The sequence below is a fragment of the Atheta coriaria genome, unplaced genomic scaffold (genome assembly GCF_025399875.1).
Source record: "Atheta coriaria isolate IRGN ID8LTWV9N9 unplaced genomic scaffold, Caltech_Dcor_3.1 hic_scaffold_6_pilon, whole genome shotgun sequence".
Classification (NCBI taxonomy): Eukaryota; Metazoa; Arthropoda; class Insecta; order Coleoptera; family Staphylinidae; genus Dalotia; species Dalotia coriaria.
The window spans coordinates 4,578,659-4,602,435 of record NW_027045448.1 but is presented as its reverse complement, the minus strand read 5'-3'; the positions used below and the strand labels follow the sequence as shown (position 1 = coordinate 4,602,435).

At 35.0% G+C, this 23,777-nt stretch overlaps 1 protein-coding gene across 2 annotated transcripts; it reads left to right on the top strand.

Annotated features, from left to right (window-relative positions):
* The first annotated feature begins 1,746 nt into the window (after positions 1–1,746).
* Positions 1,747–23,420, top strand: LOC135794754 (basic helix-loop-helix ARNT-like protein 1). 2 transcript variants are annotated; one of them, XM_065306140.1, is made up of 8 exons: positions 1,747–1,990; positions 10,399–10,495; positions 19,566–19,732; positions 19,806–19,975; positions 20,035–20,292; positions 20,354–20,585; positions 21,107–21,336; positions 21,395–23,420. In XM_065306140.1, the coding sequence occupies exons 2-8, from the start codon at positions 10,407–10,409 to the stop codon at positions 21,779–21,781; spliced, it is 1,533 nt and encodes a 510-aa protein (XP_065162212.1). In that variant the 5' UTR covers positions 1,747–1,990; positions 10,399–10,406; the 3' UTR covers positions 21,782–23,420. The 2 variants fall into 2 exon arrangements, with proteins under 2 accessions (XP_065162212.1, XP_065162211.1); XM_065306139.1 differs by lacking the exons at positions 1,747–1,990; positions 10,399–10,495 and adding an exon at positions 12,223–12,569.
* The last annotated feature ends 357 nt before the right edge of the window (positions 23,421–23,777 follow it).

Genomic DNA, 23,777 nt, shown 5'->3' with positions numbered 1-23,777 from the left:
TGTTGTGAATTTCAGTGAATGCTATGTAGATGGCACTAGCAGTATGAAATTTGATTCATCTTGTTTTTCCCACCGGTGTGTATGTGATTTTCGCTAACAAAACGACGGTGTTTACAATTCGCACGCGCGTGCGATATGCGTTTCGCGTTGCCACATCATGCGCATGATAAAAGAAAGCAGTCAACATGTTTTGCAAGTTTTGCAAGCTGGCAATTACGTCGCACACGTCGTGTCCCACTTGCGTGCATTGTATACGCGCGTGGAAGGCCCACCCGTCCCACCTTTTCGGAGCACGGCGAACACGCCGAAATAATGATTTCATCCCCCACCCCAGCGCACCCGAAAAGCTTCAACCGCTTCTTCAAGCCGTCACCAACACAAGCGTAGCGCTGATGCGCGCGTAGTAGTTGCAGCTTTCCGGCCGGACAATAATAAACGCAACGCAACGACAGTGGCGGCGGCGTTCGCAGCGCAAAATCCACGCGATTTCCGCTCGATTTTCGGTTTCGAAATACGCGCCGCGAGCATGTGACGAATGCGCGCCGGGCGGTTCTCAAAGCAAATAAAGAATCCGCGCTGCACGAAGAGAGACTGAACGCGGCCGACGCGCGTCGGGCAAGAAAACAAACGCGCCGCTGAAAACAAGACTGAATCTCGCCGTGCATCAAACAATAAACAAGAGAGCAACGACTAAACTCTGAATCGGTACTATATCCGTGCGTTTACGGGCTAAACATCGAGTGATTTCAATCAATGTTAAAACTCCAATCGGACTAACAACCAACAACCTCGAGACAGATCATCATTTATTTGACCATCGAGACGTCTAATTCAAGGTAAAACCCACACTCACACTAATTTTAAACTAGGCATTTATGAATTTACGCCTTGAAAAACAAAAGAAAACAAATTGTTTACAATTGGGATAGGCCAGTCGCTAGCGACAATCGAGAGTTTTGATTGGTGCAAACCTAGCGTAGATTAACTGAGATGTATGAAAAGTTTGTGGGAATACGGTGTGAGTACATAGAAAATGTTGGAAGCGTTGGATGCAAAGAACATACATTTATATAGGTCATAGAGCTAAAAATCTAATCGAGCCACGGTCGTTGACCTCATTCGCCGCGCTCTCAGCGGTCGTGGATGAAAGGGCGTTGTTGCACTCGATCAACAACCGGGTGCCCTGCAGCTGGCAGATGGGAACGGGTTTTTTGGGAAGTTGCAATTCGTGTGTACGTTTTTCCTCTCATACCATGTGCAGTCGTGGTGCCAAATCTCGAGTGAATTTGTGTTTTGTTTTGCGCAGAACTTCGGGAAACTTGAGAAGCTTGGATCAGAAAATTACATTGATCCTGCACAACGTTTATTATTATCTTATTTCTTTCAATTTAATTCGATATAAGTGAGTTAACTTATTAAATTTAGTGTGAAACGAAGATTTAAACAATTAGGTTAGTAATAAAATGTGTTTCAATGTTTTTTCGTTGTTAAAAATTTGAAAGTTTTTATTCTTGAATATGATCTACATGATCCTAAGCTAAAACTTTGTGTAAAAGCCAACAGAGGGCGCTAGCATGTCGAAATCGACCTGTTACCGCTTGTTTTCGTTTCTCTTCACGTACTCCGCCGTAATTTGCGCCGGGAAAACAAGAATAACGTCAGTAAACACTTAAAATTTATTAAACCGCCTAGTAAATGCACAGTTTCGACAACAGCCGTCACGGTTTTCGTTGCATCGCCACGTTGTGCATCGATATCAGCAACGCACCGCTGGTTTAGCAATAAAAAATTGAACGGCCGGCCTTCGCGGCGTAGAAAATATCCATTGTTACACAGCGGCCGTTGGGTGCAGTTTGAGAACGCATGTGTCGCAATAAACATCAAAGCACATTTTAAGCTGTAATATTACAACCAGACACAAATATTCCTCATCATACCAGTGAAGGATCTACAAGTGCAACAAAGATTGACATATTTATATAGAAATCGTGTAAGTCTATTTTATTTTTTAAACTACTTTGAATAATTTAGTAGTAAATAATATATTTGTCCGATTAGAATCTATTGTATTCAATTAATCAATGCACAGTGCATGTAAAATGTAAAATGTAAAATTATCCGGAAAACAGTAGCGAGTAAAGAAATGGTTTTATTGATTTATAAAACCTGACCTAGTTTAAAGCTATTTGCTTGCACCACACTACAAACTACAACAATACAATACAACGTATAATGCCATTTGTCAGGTTTTCACTATTTATTTTTCATGAGCAATTGCGTGTTTATTTCCTATTTTCCATGGGAAACTCACATTTTCAATAATTCAATGGTTGGTATAGTATATAATTAGGTCAGTATTACAAGATTCTTGCATTTCAATTACATGCATTTTAAAAGCTCCGGAGAGTTGAAAGTTCAAGGGCTAAAAATACAGGCGGCGCTGAGATGACGCAAACAATGTGCATTTTCAAACGATTACATTATCTATTATGCATTATCTAACCACTAACATCAAACGTTGCACTATAAATTACGCCTTAGCAACACAGCGCAATGATGAAACTCATTAAATAAATAAATCATATACTCGTACATTGAGTAATAATTAGAGGTTATGTGGTGTGTGAGTTATGCTAGGGTAAGAAATTTCTTGTTTTCTGAGGTTATGTAATGACAACCTCAACCGGCCGGCTTTTGGGCGAGGTCAGTTTTCCGTTTTGCTTCCACATCGGTTGTTTCACATCGCATCGCTTCATTTTCACACGGATATTGATTAGTTTAATGAATATCAAAGTAAAAGCATATTTTTTTATATTAAGTTGAAATATAATATGAAACATGTTTTTTAAAAGTTGAGTTTTGTCTACTACGCGTCGGCGGTGGTGAATTTCGCCCCGACGAGTGGATCGATGCTCCGAGGGTGGTGTGAGGTGTTGACCTCGAGTTTTCAGACAGTGCGGGGGCTGTGAACGCGTTCTCTGCGCGGCGCACTACTACGAAAACCCATCGCCGGCTTTCGCACAGCCGCAACGATGGTTCGATTGGGCTAGGATTCGGCGGCTTGGCGGCTTTTTTGTGGCGCAGGTCAGTTTCCCCGGCGCGCTCCGCTCTCACGCCAGTCACGGTTTCGGGTGTCATCGATCCACCTTTCACCTTTCATCATTTCACGAATCAGTAACCATCAAATAAACTTCATAACCAACTCTGTCTTAGTATAAAAGAATACAAAGTGAAAAGGTACATATTGTAGGATTGTTTATGATCATCGTTATCAGTTGCGTAGCACTATTGTTTTTATTTTCGATCGTAATGTTTTTGATAATAAAACCAACTTGCGGTTCAAGGAAATGAAACAAAATCTAATATTCGATTCGAATTCAGAACTCGGTAAATATTCAAACTCCATTTCGATTAAATCTTCTTCAAATACGCGCCGGGCGACAAAACTGAATGTGAAATCAGAATCCGCTTTTCATTACAAGCGTTTTTTTCTTTTCGAAAAGAGAAAGAAGCCGGTGAAAAGTTTTGCGAAATGTATTCGCATATAAAACGTATTATTAAATATTTGCTTTGGAAAAGTTCGCCTCGGTTACAGACAAGTTTCTAGTCGGCGGCGCATGCAATCGCGCAGTGCTAACTGCGCAGAACGCAAAGTCGAGAAGTCGAGGAAATTAATCAAAGTTTTAATGAACATTGAACGACGTCTATATTACATACCAGAATATTTTTGTATACAATATGTCCACACTACAAAAATATCTAATATAACTTCAGTTAAACTAAAACGTTAACATTTTCTAGTATAATATAGATGGCGTTGTTGCAGGTGCATTATACTGTTACGTTTTAATTTGAGTTTATTATTAGTTTAGGTGGGTTGTGCAGTTGTAATAATTGCATACTTGGGGCTGCTGACGACGTGTGGAACGTGTAGGCGTATGTCGGAGAAGTCGAAAAGCCGAAAGCGCAATTATTGTATCAACATATCAACAACTTGCGCGCTGCAATTTGCAATTGGCACGCGCACATGTTTATGATTAGTTAATTATTGCGCTCGCGGGATTATAATTACAAATTTACCCCTACACGACCGAAATTATGCCGAGTGCATTCGTCACAACAGAATATGTTGGATATTATTGAACAAAAGAACTCGAATTCTTGGAATTGTTGAAATTCCAGAATAAAAATTATCAATAAGTGGAAATATGTAATCGCAGCGTTAGGTCGTTAAATTAGTGTCAGGAAGTGATTAAGGTAATGAGTGCATTGACTTATTTGATGCAGCAATCAATTTTTTATTTTAAAAGTTCAAAAAACTGCAGTTTTTGTTTTTTCGTCAATTTTACATCAAATTTCACAATATTTTATAATTATTTTTTTGGTGGTAGTTGTTTCCGAGATGGCAGTTTACAAAAATTAACGTTTTTACGTTGTTTTTATTATTCAAATGTCCATAAATTTGAGAAAAAATTACATTTGGACTGTTTTTCTCTCAATTTTCGTTCCTAAAAGCATGTTTTAATAAAAATATAATTCGTATTATCTTGATTTACATCAACATTTATCTTAATACAAAGTTTTTTTCGCAAAGTTATACGAAATACTGAATATATAATACAATTAAATGAAATTGAAATTTCCTTGAAATTTCTTTTTATTTCTTTGCTAAAAATGAAGTCTAGAAAAAATCGAAGACGCAAATGTATAATGTATTCAAATGTGTTCTAAAGAGCGAGCGGTTAAACAAATTTTTATGATTTGTTGACGTTTTATTCGAAAAATTCAAGGAAAAACTAAAAAAATAAATGAATCCTCTGGATAATGTTATGTTACTTGACATCATCAACAATAACATTTACTATCCAACTATTACTACGAAAATATTTCATTAAACAACAAGTTTTCATTTTGAATGATTTGTGAAAAATATTTATGCAAGTAAGCTTTATTATTACATAGTATATTTTTCTTGAATGAACACATGCGGATGTACGCCCATTGAATGCCACAAACAATAATAATAACAATATTGGATTGACTGCAATAACCTTCATTACGCATTTGTTTATCGAGCCGCTTTCCCACAGCCGGGCTGAATGTCGCAAATGTAATTTGTTATTGCCGCGAACGACGCGATTATTGCCAGGAAGGAATTCAACTAAGTGCAGCACGCATTTACTGCGCGTCGTAATTCGATTACACTGATCAACAGATCAGGGATATACGCCTCAGTAAATGACACATATTATATTTTTAAATTTCATCATCATTCAAAACCCGAATTATATTTTTCACTTGCAAAAACAAAACAAAACCACTTGGTATAATAAAATCTAAAATAAAATATAATATATCTCAACATTTTCTGCCTTGATCTGTGCGCACACATCGCGATAGACATTGTGCAAGTTGTGCATGTTGCTGATGAGATGATATATCATGCTTTATACTTTAAATAGCTTAATGTTGGGTAATTGAAGCGATCGCGAGGCGCGGAAACGTTTGCCAAACGTTTTTCTACCGCGAGCACGTCGCGTTGTGTTGCTAGGTGCATTTTCGCGATGCAACATCGTCGTCCTTCGCACGTAATTGACGAACGCGCATACAAGCATCAATTTTTAAACGTACTAAACACGCAACATCTTTACTTCTATTACGTTATGATACAACATTACAGATTCCTGTAAATTTTTCTGTTTCGCAAAATAAAAGCAATAAAAAAGGTCTTTGAACTCAGTGTATGCGAGTTATAATAACGCGCGAAGTCTTATCAATGTTCGTGTCGTTTAGAAGCGCTAAAACTTCAATTGGAAAACAACAACGCAATCGATATCGCGCGAATATTATGACTTGCACATACAAATAAAATTCGCTCGTCGGATGAAATGACTTGGCGATATTCAAAATGCGAAAAAATCTCCATCGCAATACGTTTTTTGTTAAGATAGGTACACGTCACATGTGTACTTGTGTCTTATTCATTCAAGTTATAAATATCGCAAGAAAGTGTACTGCTAACGAAATTCGCAAATGTTAACATAACCTAAAATAACCTAAGCGTAGCAATACGTATTTTTATATTTCTGTGGAAGTTTTTTTTTCTGTGTGAGTATATTTAGACACGAAATGAGGTTTTTCGTTGATGTGATGTTCGATGTAATGTATTTTGTGTTTTTGCGTCGACGTGGATGCGAATCGCGAGCGCGCGCGCTTGTTCAAGTAGTCGTGCATTAAGGTAGGTCGTTTAGAGGACACTCGCTCGATTATTTATTATCACTATATCTCGGTATGGCTACCGAATGTAAGCGAGTGCAATACAACCAATATTTACTTAACTTTGATCGTGTTCGTTGCAGTCGACTTTTTGAATAATAATACGTTTCGCGTATTGGTTGTGGGTGTGTGGTTTTTTTTTGTTACTTATTCAAATGATTGAATTGTTATGTACGTTATTTTCTGATATCGGCAACCAATTAAAATAATTGTAGTAGTATTTTTTCCTGTTATAGTATTAAATACTGATTAGGAAGCGTTATCAGTTGTGTTTTTGTACTTTGACAATGCAAAAAATGTTGATATAGGTAGATTTTTACTTGTTGACGTATAAAAAATAATTTACGGTGAGTTTTTAATGGCGTATGAATTTGTAGATATTTTATTTTTGCGGGTAATCAATAGATTTTTATTGGATTTATCGATATTTATAGATTTATCATCTGCTTTGTTTTTTTTTAATTTCAATTTTAATTGTTGATAACAATTTTTGTACTAATGTGATTAAAACTGTGATAATATTATGGGATACAGAATATAATTAGGAATGAACTATGAAAAAATCATGGATTTAGTATTAATAGTTTTTGAGTAATTAATTATTAAGAGCTGCAAAGTTAGGTGCACGTTATGAAAATTAAATTTTATTTTTCCTTAGTTTTTAATTAATTACGTGTAAACCAATTAACTTAATTAAAGCTTGCTTCACAGATTTATTTATTATTCCATTCTACATCGATTAATCAAATGATTTTATTGATAACAACGTTTTATATTAAAATTATAATTTTTTCAAAATCCAACTTTAAACATTGATAACTTTTTGATAAAAACTGCAATTAACTATATTTTAATTTTCATACGTAAATACTTTAATTCAGAATCTATTTTTGATAGAATGAAAACTTTAGTACAAATAGTTTTTGAGTTATTAATTAAAAACCATAATATAGTCGCATTACTTCTACGTTTCATGAAAGAAATTTTTAACAATTGTTACTAATTAATTACTTATAAACCAATCAAGTTATCTTTATGCTTCCTACACAGGTTTATTCATTATTAAATTCTACATCGATTAATCAAAAGATTTTATTGATAACAATGTTTAATCAATAATTATACGCAAATTAATATCAAAATTATAATTTTTTCACAAAATCCAACTTTAAACATGAATAACTGTTTATACAAAGCACTAATTAACCATATTTTAATTTTCGTATATGAATAATTTAATTCAGTATCTATTTTTGAAACAATGTCAACTCTACTGTAAATAGTTCGAGAGTTATTAATTAATAACAATTAATATTCAACTAATATTTAATCCTGTGTTGAAATCAATTATTATCCAGTGCAAACACGCTTTATCTCAAAATATAAATTGAATTTCACAAATAAATGGAAACATTTTCTATTTATATCTATATATCAAAAATATGATGCACGAAACAAAATGGCGGCCTTAGAATAAATTGAAGGATTTATTTTTCGCCTCCTACGTCGTGCTGTTTGATGTGCTGACGGTCGGTTTCGTTAGCAACCAATCCTTGCTGAAACGCGCTGAATTCGTGAATGGAAAGCTCGACACGTAATGACTGATGGAAACATTGAAAGACCCGCCGCCATCAATCGATAATTTCATTCTCGCCTACGGTTTTTCAATTCTCTCACTTCTCACGGTTAAACGCTAGCAAATTCGAATATCTGCTTAAATATATATTTTATCAAAGAATGTAATGTCAACGTAACACAACGGAAGACGTTCAAGAGTTAATTAATTACGATGAACTCGAGTGTAATGAGTGCCTCAAAGCAAATCAGATGATCATTGTAGATTAATTGAAATTTTAATTAATTAATCAGTAACTTTAAATTTCTTTTTTGATTTTGGATAATTTATTTCAAAAATTGTCTTGCAACAAGGACTTCTGCAAGGATAAAAGTAAAAATCATATTTTTCTTTTCTTAGAACCTCCGCAGCAATTTGTTATGAAGGATTTTTCAATCCCATACCCGTATGGAATATTATCCTCTTTTGTAAACAACTTCTTAGATCTACGATCTTAGATCGTATATCAACCCACAACACAACAACTATATTCCCATTTGTTTGTCCTTGCAGATAAATCTTATCACAACGAAATCTCAAATCTGAAAAATTAAAATTAATCGTTTTATTTTGAGCTATAAATAAATGCTGTGTTTTTTGTGTTTGGGCGAAACACTCGGGAAATTATTAAAATTACATTCGACGTGAAAAGGACACGTAGGACACGCGTCCGCGTGCGCAGCACGCTAATATTCAGCGCGATTTACGCCGCGGGTGGTTGACGAGACGTTTTCATCGCTGAATGTCTTAATTTTCATTCAGAATTAGTTCGTTTCCAAATAATCACTATTATTATTACATATAATATTTAGAAAATTTATTACAAACCGAAAAATTATGCATTTTTACTTTGGCCAGCGCTTTCATTGGTTGAAATTCGTGTGTTGATGAATAAAATGCTTGAAACATTGTCAAAATATTCATGTTCAAGTTATATTTAAAACGAATCTATTTGTACGCTCATTGCCGGAACTTACTGCGCGTTGCATTCGCTGCCAAAAGCACTTAGGGCAAAAATGCAGCATCACAATATGTATGCAATGAAACTTTTGGTACATATTTTATGTACTTTACTACAAATGAATATTATTTTGGTTTGTTTGTGGTGTGTTATTTAGTTATTATCTGGAAATTTATTATCGTTTTGTTTTAATTTGTTTGCTGGATTATAAACACGTGTATTGATAAAATTTATAATTTATAATAATAATCAAATTCAATTAGTGTTAAATTTTAGTGTAATCAAATGGAAATTGAATGAAATGTGTAGGTAACTTGAATATTATTCGATGCTTTTAATTAGTACAATACTTACATTACGTACTTACAGAGAATTCGGAAATTTGAGCTTTAGGAAAGCTTACAAATGAAAATACAAAATAATGAGCAATGAAATGTTATATAAGCACGTTACTATGGGCATGTCGGAACTTCGCATAGGAATAATTTAAGAATGTTTAAAATTTAAAAATTTATTGGACATGTGAATTATTTTTCTAAAGTTTATCTACTCGTATTTTATTCAAATAATTGCTTCATATTATTATGAATTATTAGAAATGTGATATTTATTGGGATTTAATTAATAACTCGGAAACGATTTGCACTAGAATGATGAATCTTTCATAAATTGATTCAGAATTAGTGTTTGCATATAATTATGCAAAAAATATGTAAATCGTAATTATACACAGAAAGTTATAAACAATTAAACTTGATATTTGGTTTATAAACAGAAATTTGATATTTCTTTCTTTTTTTAATTAATAACTCGTAAACTATTTGCACTATATTGATGTTTCTTGCACTAATTGATTCAGAATTAAATTCTGCATATCACTGTACAATAATTTTGTAAATCGTAATAATACATCAAAAGTTAAAAGCAATTAAAGTTGATGAATAGAAATTTAACTACGATTACAGCTAATCGGCTCATCTAAAGTTTGTTTATAAAATTTTATCTCACGCACATTTATTTTTTTATGCAGTATGGCAACAAAAAGTAATTTACGCCTGCGCAATAACATTTAAGCCATTATTCAATCGCGCTTTCATCTGTACGCATCTATGGCTACGAAAATAAAATAATTTATTATCACAATAATTTGTCTGGAATGAACCACTGCCGAATTTCAGCACGATCCAGCTTTACGATCGTGCCGGCGGCTCTCCTGCCGCCGCCTGCTGACCTTTCCAATAGTTTCGACGTTAACTGATTTCGTCTGCGCCAATCGCGAAACGCAAACATCATACATCAAACATCAGTATAACAACAGTCTGCACACACACACACACACACACACATCTACACTAAACAAACACCGACGCACGTAATGTCGACTTTTATTACGTGCTTCAATAAAAAACAATAAAAAAAGATCAAGCCAGACATGGTCAAAGTCATCAGGATGATTCAACCAAACATCAAAACACAAATTATAAAAATAGATAAAAATTTATACAATTTGTGCAGAAATTAATTATTGTACATTTGCTTGTTGTAGATTTAATCATGAGCAGCATGGATAGCGGGGATTGCGAGACAGAAGAAGATTCAGCCCCCGAGGCATGCGTTTCACCCGGAGGTTCACAGCTTCCAAGGTAAGTCGTCGAAAAAATATTACGTAATTAATTAGAATTATAATTATGTAAAAACAATTTAATTTGTTTATGCTACACCACAAAATATTATTTTATTAAAAATTCGGTAGATGAATTGATTTATCATTGAGATTTATTTTATTTATTTTATATTTTCAAAATTTCAATGAATTCAAAGAAGTATTTATTGGTAAAAATTCATTTTAAGAGCTTTTTTGTTACTGGGCTTTCCGACGGTGTTTATTTGTATTATTCTTCATGTTGGACGAAAAATATGTACTGTACTAATGTACACAGTACGATGTTAATTACAGTGGCATAAATTCACGGACACGAAACGCAAAAAACGAACCGAAAACGAAAAAAAAAAGCGAAAAGAGTAAGCAAATAAGATTCAATAATAAAAGAAAACAAGGATTAAATAAATAAACAAGTAAGAATAACGAGAAAAATGTTCAATATGCTCCGCCCACTTTACTTAAGCAAGGGATTCATTTTGTTTGGTTGAAAATGTGACAGGATGCAAGAATAAAAGGATATTTTTAGACAGAAGTTATGAATATCGACAACAATTTATTTCATATCTTAAATTTTTGAGGATAATTATTTGGTATGAAATTCCGAGTTTAAAAATGAAGAAATTTGAGTGATATTTGATTTTTATCAAAAGTTACACACATTTTTAGGTTAATTTTCTAAAATTTTAAAAACATCAACTTTAATTGCTTGTAACTTTTAATGTATTATTACGATTTACAAAGTTCTTGAGCAGTTACATGCAGAATTTAATTCTGAACTAATTAATGATAGAAAAATCACTATAGTGCAAATAGTTTATGAGTTATTAATTAAAAAGGAATAAACATCACATTTTTATCTTCATGCACCCAACATCAACTTTAATTGTTTATAAATTTTTGTGTATTATTACGATTTACATATTTTCTGCATAAATATATGCAGAATTTAATCCAGAATCAACTTATGAAAAATTCATAATTCTAGCGCAAATAGTTTTCGAGTCATTAATTAAAAACTAATAAATATCAAATTTCCACTCTTACCCTATACCTAAACATGCTTATTATGCCATATTATGCACATTAATAACATAATTTTATCCACCAATTCTTTAAACTGCAACTTTACACACTCTAACAACAAATTTCTAATTACTTACAAAAAATGCGCTTGAACGTTGATCCGTCGCGTCGCCAGACATGTTGCGCGCCGCTGTTTGTCTACTTACGTCCACACTGTATGCGCTCGCGTTTTGTTTCGCGCGCGCCGGCGTCCGTGAAGCCAGTGCAAGCGCGAATGTGTCTGTGTAGATTAGAGTCCTTGGTGTATCAGAGTCCGCATCATCGGTTCAGTTGCGTGGAAACAGCGGCGCGGTTCGGCATCGTTCGTCGTTGTCGCGTCGTCGTCCGAGTATAGAGGAGCATAGCGGTAGCAGGAGCCAACAAGCGCAGTTCGCCGATTCAAACACCCGACACTCGTCCCGCCAGTCGCCAGTTTCAATTCGAGCGCGACGCGAACGTGTGTGTATATTAAATAATAATAAAAAAAAACAACACAAAACACACATATGTGTGCATGTATTTGATTTCGTCAGCGTTTTGCTCAACTCGCGCGCTTTGGAAAACATTCACACTCAACTAAAACAAGTTTGTAATAAAAATTCAACAATTTTTTCTCTCGAACTTGCGGCGCCAAGTCAAGTGTTGTCCTTGGTGGAGGTGCCGATTGCAGTGTGTTCTACAGGTGGCTGACCAAAAAGAAAATGCCACGAACTGTTTACACAAAATATTGAGTTTTATTTTTTACTCGCCGATTGGATTATGTGGGTGTATTATTATCACAGTGATTGGGATTAAATAGAATACAATCAGGAAGAAATCATGTCGTGGAATGATCAGGGGGCGAGCACCACCGGCGGTGGTTATGTGACAAATGGTAACTGTCACACCACGTACAATCCTCCGATGAACCACTATATGAACATGCTCGATCAGACGTGGTACAACGACATGCTGGCGGCGAATTACAATTCGATTGCGGACCAATCGTCTAGGTCAGTTACACAAACACAACATAACCTATAATATAATATGTGTAATATTCATTCATCAACGACATCTATCGGTTAAAAAATAATAAAATTTGGTTTTATTTTTGTTTTATTTTGTTTTGAAGTGAATTATTATTTGTTTTGCGCTCGAGACGTCTCGGATGTGTTGTATTATCAATTATTTATCACATGCATAATGCATGATTGCGAACAAGCGCAGCCGTTTAGCCGTCGGGCGTATTTGCTTACGCCGGTGATAAACAGATTGCAAATAATAATGAAATACTAATTGTTTAGTGTCGCAATTGTTGTAGACTTAAATATGCAATGTTGATGGTGAGTTAAGTTCGTTGCCGGTTTGTGTGCACACTCGGTATGTGTGTGCGAAGTGTGTGAAATTCGCTGAGTTCGGAATGATATTGCAGTTTGTAGGTCAACTATCGATGCTAAATGTTACATTTTGTTATAGTTATTGATAGCGATAGCGAAACTTCAACGAAATTAAGTATAAAATCATTAAATTTAATTTTATTAACGGCGCCGATAATGATAATAAATAATAATAAATTGTATCCTGTTTCTTGATACAGAAAATTTTATTTTATTTGTAAATTTTGACGTTTTCTTTGAATTTACTTATAAAATTCGTCATTTGTTTTCGTAGAAAAAACAGATTAGATACGTAAACATCTCCAATGTCATAAAATGGTTGTTTAAATATAAACCGTGAATGTTATCTTATTAAATCTATGAAAAAATCATTGATTAAATCAGCATCAGAATTCAATTGGTGCATGCGCCAGGCATCGATACTCATTCACGTTTCATGCGATCGAGAATGAATCTTTTGATAAAACGCCACATAAAGTGCAGTATGTATGATATCGCGATGGTATGCTTATCGCGAGATTTTTATGTCTGGCCATGGTTTTGCGATAGCACAGATAAAACGATTTGCTAATTTATATACGATTCAATTTTCGCATTTTTCGAAATAATATTTCCACGAAAAGCGATGCACTTGATTGATATTTATGCGTTGTGTGGATCCGGAGTGTCCTGAAAGTGGACGCGAGTGTGTTTTATCGGCACAACACGTTCGAGTGTTTATAAACACACGTCGCTGCGCGATAATAATATTTATCCTTTGCATTTTCACGGAAATGCAACGGGTTTCCAGCGGTCATGGGAAAAGGTCGTCGCGATGCAGTTTGCACATATACACGACACACTCGAGTTGATAACATTGCGACGCAATAGAATTTTCCGTTAGATTTTATATCAAATCTCAACAGACAATATTTTGTTTAGAAATATGAAAATATTAGATTAAATCCGCATAGATTTTTATTTTAAAAAATGCAGAATTTGTGATAAAAGTCCTAATTTTAATTTAAAGAAATTTAAAATGCTAATTATGCATTTTTACGCCATCTATCATTGAATTATTTAACTATTACTTTGATTTATTCTCCGTAAAACTTTCATCCTTTATTTCACAGCTTTCTACTAAAATTTTTGCAACAAAAAGTAGCTTATATTCTTTTCCATAATCTAAACTATCTGCACTCCAAAATTTATCGAAATTACTTGAGTGGTTTTTGCTTGAAAGCGTCAGAAACGAACAAATTCACATTTGCATTTATACCTAATATATTATTAGGATTCTACGGATGTAATTTGTGTGGCCTAGATGCATTTTTTCTGGTGTTTTTTTTATAGCTAAAGCACACTTCGCACATATTTTCCACTCTAAATTAAATCGAATGTTTTGCCGTCGCCCAGACCTCTCCACTGCGTCGAATCATGTCTAGGTTGGCCTTCAGACTCGCTGGCCACTTTATATTAACCTACTGGTTTGAGCTGGCTGCCGACGGCGACGGCGGGATGACGTGTTCTAGGAAACTAATAATATCACGAACGAATAGCACGCACTAGCCATCCCAGGCGAAGTGATTCGCGAGAAAAACTTCCCGGTACATCCTAATAGCACGATAATAAACTTTGACACTGCAATCTCGGCCACACGCACAACACACAAGAATTTTTATAGACTACTTGTACATAATATATTTAAGCCACACATAACCTAAATTTAGTTCCTAACTTATTATACTTTATACGTTTCGTTAAAATTATGGCGAATAGGCGACGAAAACGAATGCAGATTTAAGTTTTGGCAGCGTTTTAATAAAGTACATATCAGGTATGAGAGAATTAGGATTATTTATTACTTTAGCAGGATGTTTGGCGAGACATTCGCGTCGCGAATAAAACTTGAAATTTATGCATCTATCAGCGCATAAATAATAATAAATAAAAACACCGCTAGATTTTTTTGATTCATCGAGTTTTTTTTTCGTTTGGGTGGGATTTCGCGACCGTGAGTGCCTTGAACTCGCCGCCATGCTCATTTATATAAGCATCGAATAATGAACTGTGAACGACGGTCACAGGTGTGCTCCACAAACATGGCAAGCACATTTTAGCTGGTTTAATTTTTTTGGATTCAACGCAAATTAGGAGGTATATTGCATATTAAGTATGGAAAGGTAGGAAAGTGACGGGAATTGACGTAAGTTTGGGGGTTAGGATAATGTTAAAGGTGGCTTCTGTTTATAAAAATTAATAATTTGAATAAGTATGAAAGGGGAAATTTATTTTCATGTATTTCTAAAACTTAAACTAATTTCTAATTGATTATAATCAGTTTTGTTATTGACAAAACATGAATTTTCACAAAAATCATGTTGAGATGATTTAACATTTATTTTCTTGAAGTTTTCGAGTATTTAATAGGTTTTCTGCTATTTGGTGTGAAGGAAAATCAAAAATAATTGAATATTATAAAAATCCGAATTTTCTTCTGCTACACTAACACAGATGGTTTTATTTTTCACCCTGAACCACAATGAATATACCAAACAAACACACATAACCTTAAACCATTCTATTTAAAAGTAATGCAATTGCAAACAATTTTCCCATTTTAATAAAATCTAAAGTTTACATCTCCAAAATATCAAAATCAGGTGAAATTAGTAGTTATACCCAAAATAATGCATGAAAATCATCAAAAATCCAACATTTCCATAAACAATAAAAGAAAAAAAAAAGCTGATACTTACACGAAACTTAATGATTGTTACTAATACCAGTCACGTAACTAACAAAAATTCTCAAAAAACCCGCCGATAACACAGTAACGCTTGAATATTAATAAATAGATGAGCTAAATATCGCTGCGTTCCGTGAAAAACCTTCAAACTTTTATACTGATCGTTTCTAAAATGTAAAACACATATTTTACCAACTCGACTCATCCTTGTTACACGGTTACATTGTGTATTTACAGAGTTGTGTGTTTATTGTTCGCTTTTATACGGCGCGCTCACGGTTTGCTCACTACTTAGCACGTTAAGTAAGTTCCATTACAATATTTGGTGCACCTTACGCGCGGATTCTACTCGGCGGCGACGCGCCGTAGACGAAATCTTTAAATATTCGCCTTGACCTATACTAACTGGCGTGCTAGTAACACATTTGTATTTCATTTTTTTTCACAGACTACAACGTCTAAAATCAATTTTATTCTGGACTAAAATTAGATTAAACTGAAAGTTTTTATGAAGAAATTTTAGATTTTTTGAGGTTATGTTGTATTTGGAATGGGTTAGGACACTGCGCCGTCGTGTAACCTAGGCCACACACGTCACAGATGTTAATTTACTTACACATTACATACGGTTATGTAACTAAACGCTCGACATGTTTTAAAGATGTTTCTACATGGAATAAAACACACATTGATGTAATATTTTCTAAATATTTTACTGTCGCCATCTATGGGATATTTTAAGACTCATTCATCGCATGAATAGTTTTAAATTTAGATTTTATGAAAAATAATCAATATCCTCGCATGCACATCGCGCACATTGTTACAATTCTCGTCGAATTGCGCAGCAGGATTGCTTGGAAAAACAAGTTAGAACAAAAACCAATCGCCTACACTTTGACGGCTACGCCCTGAAGCTTTAAATATGCAGCGGGTTGCTTGTTTTTTATTCTCGCCCCCGTTCTATGTCTTCCCTTGTAGGCAGCTAGGTCACTGCGGTTCGTGGTAACCTAGGCTGAGGGAAAAACAGAGGAAATGCGACGAGGTGCGCTTATTATCCTACTTGCTGCTCGGATATCGTCGATAGTATATGTTATGCAACGCGAGTACTACTCGAACGGATGCGGCATGAATAAGTTATATCGCGCTGATGTCGGAATTTCATATTGCAATTTAATTTTCAAACGCGCAGGAAAATATTTATTTTATATATATATAGGTTTTCCGTATGAAAACTGTCAACGTAATTGTTATTTATTCAATGAAAATATGGCACTTATTAAAAATGCATCTAATATATGGATGGAAATGCGTAAATTATTTTAACTGACAATTTGAAACATCGTTGAGTGTATAGAAATGACAATTGTAACGTTGGAGGCAATTAATATACGCTGAACGATGCAAATTCAATGTTTTGCCGATTGCAGTCGCGGTAATTATTATTACACCGACGCGTACGCCCGCTGAGTAAAACACACGCACGATGCAAATTAATTTTATCTATTTTTATAATTTGAATGTTGCATCACGCCAGCAACATTGCTGACTGTCGCGCCAAGTCCGTATTTACTTGCATTGCTGCCATCAATCTGTCTGCGCTATGCACGGGGGTAATTTAATGTAAAATATTTGAAGGTTAAAATTATATACTGAGATCTAGCGCCATCTCAGGGGGGAAATATAATCATAACTCTGATTTATTCTTTATTTTAACTTTCATTCCTTATTTTACAACTTTTATGTTATATTTCGGCAACAAATTGTAGTATATGCTCTTCTACATACTTTAATCTATTTTTTCACAAAATTTTATCAAAATTGGTTCAGTAGTTTTTGCGTTAAAGTGTAACAAACATCCATCAATTCCCAACAAACTTTCGCAATGCATTTAAATCAACCGAAAAGTTTATTTTTTCAAGTTAAACAATTATTTTTCTGTGTAAAAGTGTCACAGATCAATAAAACAGACACCACTTTATTTGTGTTTTGACGTTTTCTTTATTTTAACACCAAACATGATTGTTTTGACTAGAAACTTCTAAAAATATTGCCAAAAATGATTGAAAATATTGCCTAATGAACTTTAAACACTTGTTATTTCAGCTGTACCTAAATATCACACATAAACAAACAGTGTTATATATTTTTCTAATACTATACACGTGGAAATTGTATAAATTGATTAATTATAAACCAAATGTGTGCAAAATTGCTAATGCACCCAAAATAAAACTTTACGAACATTTTGTTACAACTGATAAGTGATACCGCCGTAAATTTAAATAACAAAATACATTATTACATTTCAATGACGTATTTTAGAATTTTCCGCCTATAATTTATGGTTTGAAACACGAAAAAATGTTAAACGAAAATGTTTCGAATTATTCGACAAGAAACCAAAAATCATTTATGCAGAATTATTACGTCACAACTCAATTAATTAATGTTTTTAATTCGTTGTCAAGTGTCAACTCGTCAACTGTACTGTAAGTAAAGTCAATGCGTACAAAATTGTGCGTTACTGTACGCATGATACGCGTACTTGAAGAGCGGAGCATATCAGCAGCTGGATGTTTATCTGATTAATTCAATTTAATGTAGGTCAAAAAGTGAAAAATGGCGCTTGCGCCATCATCATGCACTCATTCACACTCTCAAAGTCAAATTTTAGATTATTTTTAAGCTTCTATGAATTATTTCTTGGTTTTTTTATATTAAGCTTAAAAATAGAAAAAATCAAAATGGCGCCTGCTTGGTGCACTATGCATCAAACGCACAAATCATTCACCATTCACCACAAATTGATCTAATTGAAAACGCTCATAAAACTGGTCGTTAATGGATTATTAATGTCGCCTCGAGTGTCCGTGACGACATTTCAATAAGGTCCCACTAGTTGTTCGAACATTCGGAACTACTTGACAGCTCGCGTAATTCAAACAACAAATAACAAGCAATCGGTAATAATCTCAATACGAAATTTACATCATGCATGAGCATGTAATTAACAACATCGCCGGCATCAAGAAAATAATAATTGGTTAAGCTTTGCTTCTCAATTGAGCGGCTGATTGAATAACTAGTGTGCTAGCATAACAAGACATCCCCCTGGAGCAATTAAACGTCGACGATATGCGTAACATTTAGCTAATGAACTAATACACACGGAAACCTTACGCTACTGCATACGAGTAGAATCACAAAGGATGACTGGATGACTAGGAAGTTATTCAACGCTAATCAGCATTCAAGATTTTCCCAGATTGTTCGCGGCCGTTAAATTTGTTGTTTGATGCGCCAGCGTCCGGTTGCAAGATGGCGGGCGGCGAGCGCGAAGCGCACTAGTTGTCATCTTGTCATGGCTGACCTAATTCGAGCGGGAGTTTATCGCGGCCTTTGTTATTTTACGAATGCAGCCGCGGATTCCGGTCACTCGGATAAAATGTTACGCAATTGCCATAACAAACCGTTTATTATCAAGGAACTGCAACATGATGAGTTGGAATTTTATTTTTAGGTTATGTTGGGTTAGACATGGAATTATTTTAGGTTTTGCACGCGCAGAATTTTTTTAAAAGCAGTTTAATGCTATTAATGCTATATATTATTTTTAAAAGATCAGAAAATGCTAAGAGTGCACTTTTGCGCCATCTTGACTTAAATTTTGAAGCCAAAACTTTGATAAAATCTCCATTCCAACTTTTATTCTTTGTTTTACACCGTCTAAGTCAAATATTTGCAATAACAAGTAGTTTACTTGCTTTTGCTTGGTTAAAATTGGTGGTTTATGCGCAAAATCATCAAAAATAAGCTATTTCTCGACATAGGCAACCAAAGTTACATTAAATTAATTTCTCTTCCATTTTTCTTTGCAGTAATAGTCGAGAGCAGAGAAATAAGGCTGAAAAGATGCGACGCGACAAGTTGAACTACTACATATCGGAGCTGGCAGGACTGGTGCCATTGATCTCCACAAGTCCCAAACGCATGGACAAAACAAGTATCCTGCGACTGACTGCAACACATCTTAGAATCTACCAAAGTAATTAATTTTAAAATAAGCTCTTCATTTTGACTGTATACTACTTATTAATTTATTAATATTAATTTTCCAGCATTAGTAAACGGCAATTGCGAACGTATGAATATGCCGCGTGAAATCGACCAGATTGTGCTGGAGAACTTGGTTTGTGAGCAACTCGGCGGGTTTCTCATGATCCTCGCCGGTAACGGCAAGGTGATATTCGTTTCCCCTACGGTGGAGAATATATTAGGACATTTACAGGTATAATACACCTAAAAGTATAGAAAACATGTATTATTATTGAATTTTATTCATTGCAGACTGATTTAATGGGGCAATCGGTCTTCAACGTGATCGCCCCGGATGACCAAAGCCGATTTAAGACTTACCTTCGCACAGACCTCGTTACAGAGTCGGATTGGAGGAAGTACTTCAACCTGCGGCTGCGGCGCGCTGGACCACGCAGTGAATCCCCTGTATATGAAGCCATTGAGGTGATGGGTGTCAAGCAAGTGACGCGGAGTCACCTCCCTGAAGCCGAGTCCCATTCAAGAGATTTACAAGCGGTGAATACCGATGTGAGTTCAGCTACAATCAAAATTTAAATATTTATGATTAACGTGTGATTCATTTGTTTAGATGTGGGTATTCTTTATGCGTCTAAATCGTCCCGAACCAATCACGGATCAACTGATGGAAGCCAGTAAAGACGAGTACGTCACGCGGCATTTGATCGACGGACGAATCATCAACTGCGACCAGCGGATCTCTTTCATTGCCGGTTACATGATCGAAGAGGTGTCTGGCCTCACCGCATTCAAATTCATGCATCGCGATGACGTCCGATGGGTGATGATTGCGCTAAGGCAAAGTAAGCACACGCCGCCATTTTGTTTCATGTATTTTACGTCTTAATTGACTGCAATCTGCGTCGCATTTAAGCTAATTCAGCGTAATTCTCATTTATCAGCGCATTAACTCGGCGATAAGTAGTTTTCTTTGATTGCACGACTTGCATATGAGTTTTCATCGTGCATCGTGCGCCGGGAAATAATTGCAAAGTTATGCAACTAATTTGTGGCGTGGTATGCCTATTTATAAATGACCTTAGAAATGCAGCTCGGGATCATATAAACAACTTTATTATTGAACTGTGTGCGGCGTTGTTATTCGCTGATTGTTTGTCTACTAGACTCTTCAATCATAGTTTTCGATAAAATGTTGCTTATAGAAATCGTAAACTGTTCATATTTCAACTGATAACGCGCTTATCTCACCAAAGTGCAAACCGTCAAACTAACAATTTTTGCATATCTAGTTTAATTTCTAGAAATTTTATTTTGTATAGGCAACCAAATACACACTAAACTAATCATTTTTTGTTTGTTTTAGTGTACGACAAAGGTGAAGCGAGAGGAAACTCTTGTTACCGATTATTATCACGGACAGGACAGTTTATCTACCTACGGACGTATGGTTTCCTCGAAATTGACTCAACAGGCATCGTAAAGAGTTTCATTTGTGTAAATAAACTCGTCACGGAGAAAGAAGGCGTCAAACTCATCACCGAAATGAAGCAACGATATTCTCCGTTGGTAAAATCCTCCCCACCTCAATTACAAGTAAGTTTTGTTAGTGTTGATAAGAATATTTGATGATTTATCGAATAATTCTTTATAGTTGACAAATGAAGAAGCGACTGGAAGTGTAGAAGATCCTATGGAGTTAGAGGAGGCAATCGCGACGTTATTGTCGAACTTACCGTCCCCGGATTCGGAAACCTCCGATCAAACAACGCATGCGTCTAGCGATGGTTTGCGCGATTGTCCGTCAACACCATCCGCTGGCAGCATGTCGCCATGCGATACCTCGTCAAACGCGTCCTCTCACCCACCGTTACCACCACCGTCAACAGGCAAAACCATACCGAAGCGCCCGCCTAGCGTTGACCCAACAGCGCCGCACAAACGCATCAAAATCGAAGCGCCAGTGCAGGTGACGTCGCCGGCGGCGTACAACCATCGGCAACAGCGGCCATTTAACGGCTACACCGATGAGCATAGGTGATTCTCGCTGCGTTGAGTTTCATACATTTCATTAGGTTTCGGTCGAATACGACATAACACAAAATGGCGGACCGCGGGCGCCGAGACAAAGTGAGAGAGAGACGATTGTGTAAAGATTGTAAACAGTGTGTGCGTGTATATTGTGCGTGCACTCACTTTGTTGTCTGCAAATCTGTATTGGTGCCATTTATTTCTATGAGACTGAGACAATTTTCGGAAGACGTGAAGGAGGAGGAATTACCTATTACTTCAAACAAAATAAGACTGGAAAATTTATTCATTACTACCGGATGAACTTATCAGATTATATACGATTCAGAATTTTAATGCGAGATGCAAGCAAACACAAATACTCTGGCGGTAATTATTTTATTGGTAAGAAAATACGATTAGGATGATATACCAAAGATAGAAATTTAAAAAAGCGGACGCAGGAATGTATTACTATTGGCATTTACAAATCGCGAACGGAAAGATTGAATCGTAACTTGCTCAAAAACAATAATAGCACGCGGAAGTCGTTTCGTAATCGATGTTTGATTCGGTGTGTGTACACATTTCAACTTTCAACTTGTAATACGTACTTTAATGACATTACTCAAAGCCACTAAACCCGATATTTCTATATATCCGAGAGCAGACCAATACAATCGTCAATGGAAAACGACCTTTATTTCACAGACAAACAATACAAATCATGCGAATGATTGTTTACGAACTGTAATCCCCCAACGCAAAACAAGAAATGAATTTATATGCTGATAAATATGAATATGATAAATATGTAAATACGATTATTGTACTATCTATTGTATAACTTATTAATTTAGTGTATCTGTGATGAATATTCTTTTTACTAGCGCATAGGTTTTATATAGTTTTAGCCACACCTCCCCCGCGCGCATTATCATCGATATCCGAAGATGTCGGTGTTTTGATTATTACTGTAATTACGTTTTAAATTGATTCATGTTTTTGTTACATAGTACAAATTAATGTTTACGAATGATTGCCGGATAATATGCAGAGGAAGCGAGCGTATGTTTGTATAATTTTTTGTTATGTACAAAATCATTTTTACATAGAACATGTTCAATGTAGACCAACAATATCTTAACAATCTTATTCACTATATTTATGTACTAACTAGATTTTGCAGCCGGGCGCGCCACTCCGGATAACTGCAACCCAAAAAAACTATAAATGAAAAAACGACTGATTAAAAACAAAACTAAATTTAATGAGAAAAAGACAATGAATTTTTGTAAACGTTTACATGCACATCGACGAACGCTACGTACGAAAACAATTCGACATTTTACTATAATAAGCATTGGAGTTGCACTTATCCGAGCGGCTTTCATTGGTTACTAGCAATTTATTCACTGAGTACCTTTAAATAGAAATAGATTTAATACTTTTTTTTGATTTTCCTACAACTACTTATTTATGTAACAATGAAAAGATACTTCTTGGTAGATTTAATTCGATACAATTCATGCAGAGTGTTGTTTTACACATTCAAAAACAATACGAAACAAAAACTAAAGGCAAAAAGTGTATACAAATAAAAATACAAGTTGAAAATCTGTAATATTTGTTTGTAAAACAACGGAATAAACCAATTTTTATTTACTTAACCTAAGACACAAAGAAAAGATCCGCCATTTTGCAATTGTATCTATTAATCAACGCCACCCTGTATATATGTGTGTGTGTGATGTGTGAGTAATGTATATTTTATACATGTTGTTATTCTTATACTTATTCTGTATACTGTATACATGTGTACATAAGTTTTATTGATCAAACTGAAAAGGTTGTGTTAGTTTACAACGCAAGTGATTAATTAATATAAAATATGATAATGTTGGATGAAAGGATCTTGGAATAAGTTTGCCAGTCAAATTATTCATCATTCATTGAACTGCAATATGAATTCGTTTGATTTTTCAATGTAAATGAATTCTTATTGTAGCACAATATCCTTGATTGTT

Excerpts from the sequence above, each read along its gene's own strand:
- LOC135794754 (XM_065306139.1), top strand. The coding sequence starts at position 12,397 with ATGTCGTGGAATGATCAGGGGGCGAGCACCACCGGCGGTGGTTATGTG. Across the intron at positions 12,570-19,565 it reads ATTGCGGACCAATCGTCTAG|TAATAGTCGAGAGCAGAGAA; the intron begins GTCAGTTACACA and ends TTTTCTTTGCAG. Across the intron at positions 19,976-20,034 it reads ATATATTAGGACATTTACAG|ACTGATTTAATGGGGCAATC; the intron begins GTATAATACACC and ends TATTCATTGCAG.